General features: G+C 34.6%; 1 protein-coding gene across 1 annotated transcript; it reads left to right on the forward strand.

Annotated features, from left to right (window-relative positions):
* Window positions 1-307: 307 nt before the first annotated feature.
* LOC138937422 (uncharacterized) lies at window positions 308-739 on the forward strand. Its single transcript, XM_070303717.1, has one exon. It carries the CDS (start codon window positions 308-310, stop codon window positions 737-739), a length of 432 nt encoding a protein of 143 aa, XP_070159818.1.
* The last annotated feature ends 497 nt before the right edge of the window (window positions 740-1,236 follow it).

A 1,236-nucleotide genomic window follows, 5' to 3' on the forward strand; every position in this document is an offset into this window, starting at 1 on the left:
CATATGCATGATTAAACAAAGGCTGCAACTACACACTCACAGTTATCGATGTGTTGAGCAAGTATGAATGGGCTGTTCCGCTCAAGAGTAAGAGTGGAAACGAGATGGCTGATGCTATCACAAAAATAATTCAAGACGATGGAAGATGCCCGAAAAATTTTCAAACTGGCAGAGAAAAGAATTTTACAACTCAAATGTACAGAAACTCGTGAAAAAACATAGTATTAATCATTATTCGACGTACTCTGTTATAAAAACCTCGGTCGTGGAACGATTCAACCGAACGTTAAAGAGCAATATATGGAAAATGTTTACGCTTAATGGTAATTACAAGTGGATCGACGCGTTGTCCTGGCTCGTTAGAGAGTACAATGCGCAAAAACATCGCACTATCGGTATGAGACCTATCGATGTTACCCCCGCGATCGCTGATAAACTTTTAAATACGGTATACAGCAACATAAAGGTTGCGGCACCGGCAAAATTCAAAATAGACGATCCGGTACAAGTGAGTAAATTTAACACCATCTTTGACAAAGGTTGTACGCCAAATTGGTCGACCGAAATGTTTAAGATCATTAAAGTGCAGAAAATTAATCCCGTAACCTATGTACTCGAAGATTCGCGCGGAAATCCCGTCGCCGACGGATTTTACGAATACGAGTTACAACGCGTTGTCAATCCGGACGTACATCTCGTGGAAACAGTGATATGCAAAAAGATGACAAGGTTTATGTGAAATAGTTGGGATTTGATGCTACACAACTCTTGGATAGATTAAAATAATATATTATAAATATGTTAACAATAATACATAATATTAAAGATATTTTACAAATATAAACAAAGTTGTACACCTTATAAAATATATATATATATATATATATATATATATACTGGGTGGCCCATTTTAATCCATCCAGTCGAATATCTAATAAAAACCAAGCTCGGAAGAGAAAAATGTTTCAGACAAAAGTTATTTGGTTTCGAGGGGGCCATAAGATGATACCATTGGTTTGACCTTGAAGAGTCATTTGAAGGTCACGTGAAGGTCACCTCAATTTTTTTAAATGGCATTCCATATTTTTTATTACATATTCTTGTAGCTGACCTCGAGAGCTTTCCAAAACACTATAATAAAGTATTTTTTTCATTAAGTACTTTTTGAGTTATTTTATATTTTAATCTGACATATTTTGATATAAAAAATAAAATATTTCGTAAAATATTCAGTTT

Source organism: Polyergus mexicanus, unplaced genomic scaffold (genome assembly GCF_030449975.1).
Source record: "Polyergus mexicanus isolate NDT 795.1 unplaced genomic scaffold, iyPolMexi1.0 SCAF_1, whole genome shotgun sequence".
NCBI classification, from domain to species: Eukaryota; Metazoa; Arthropoda; class Insecta; order Hymenoptera; family Formicidae; genus Polyergus; species Polyergus mexicanus.

Coding starts and splice junctions, on each gene's coding strand:
- LOC138937422 (XM_070303717.1), top strand. CDS start 308: ATGTTTACGCTTAATGGTAATTACAAGTGGATCGACGCGTTGTCCTGG.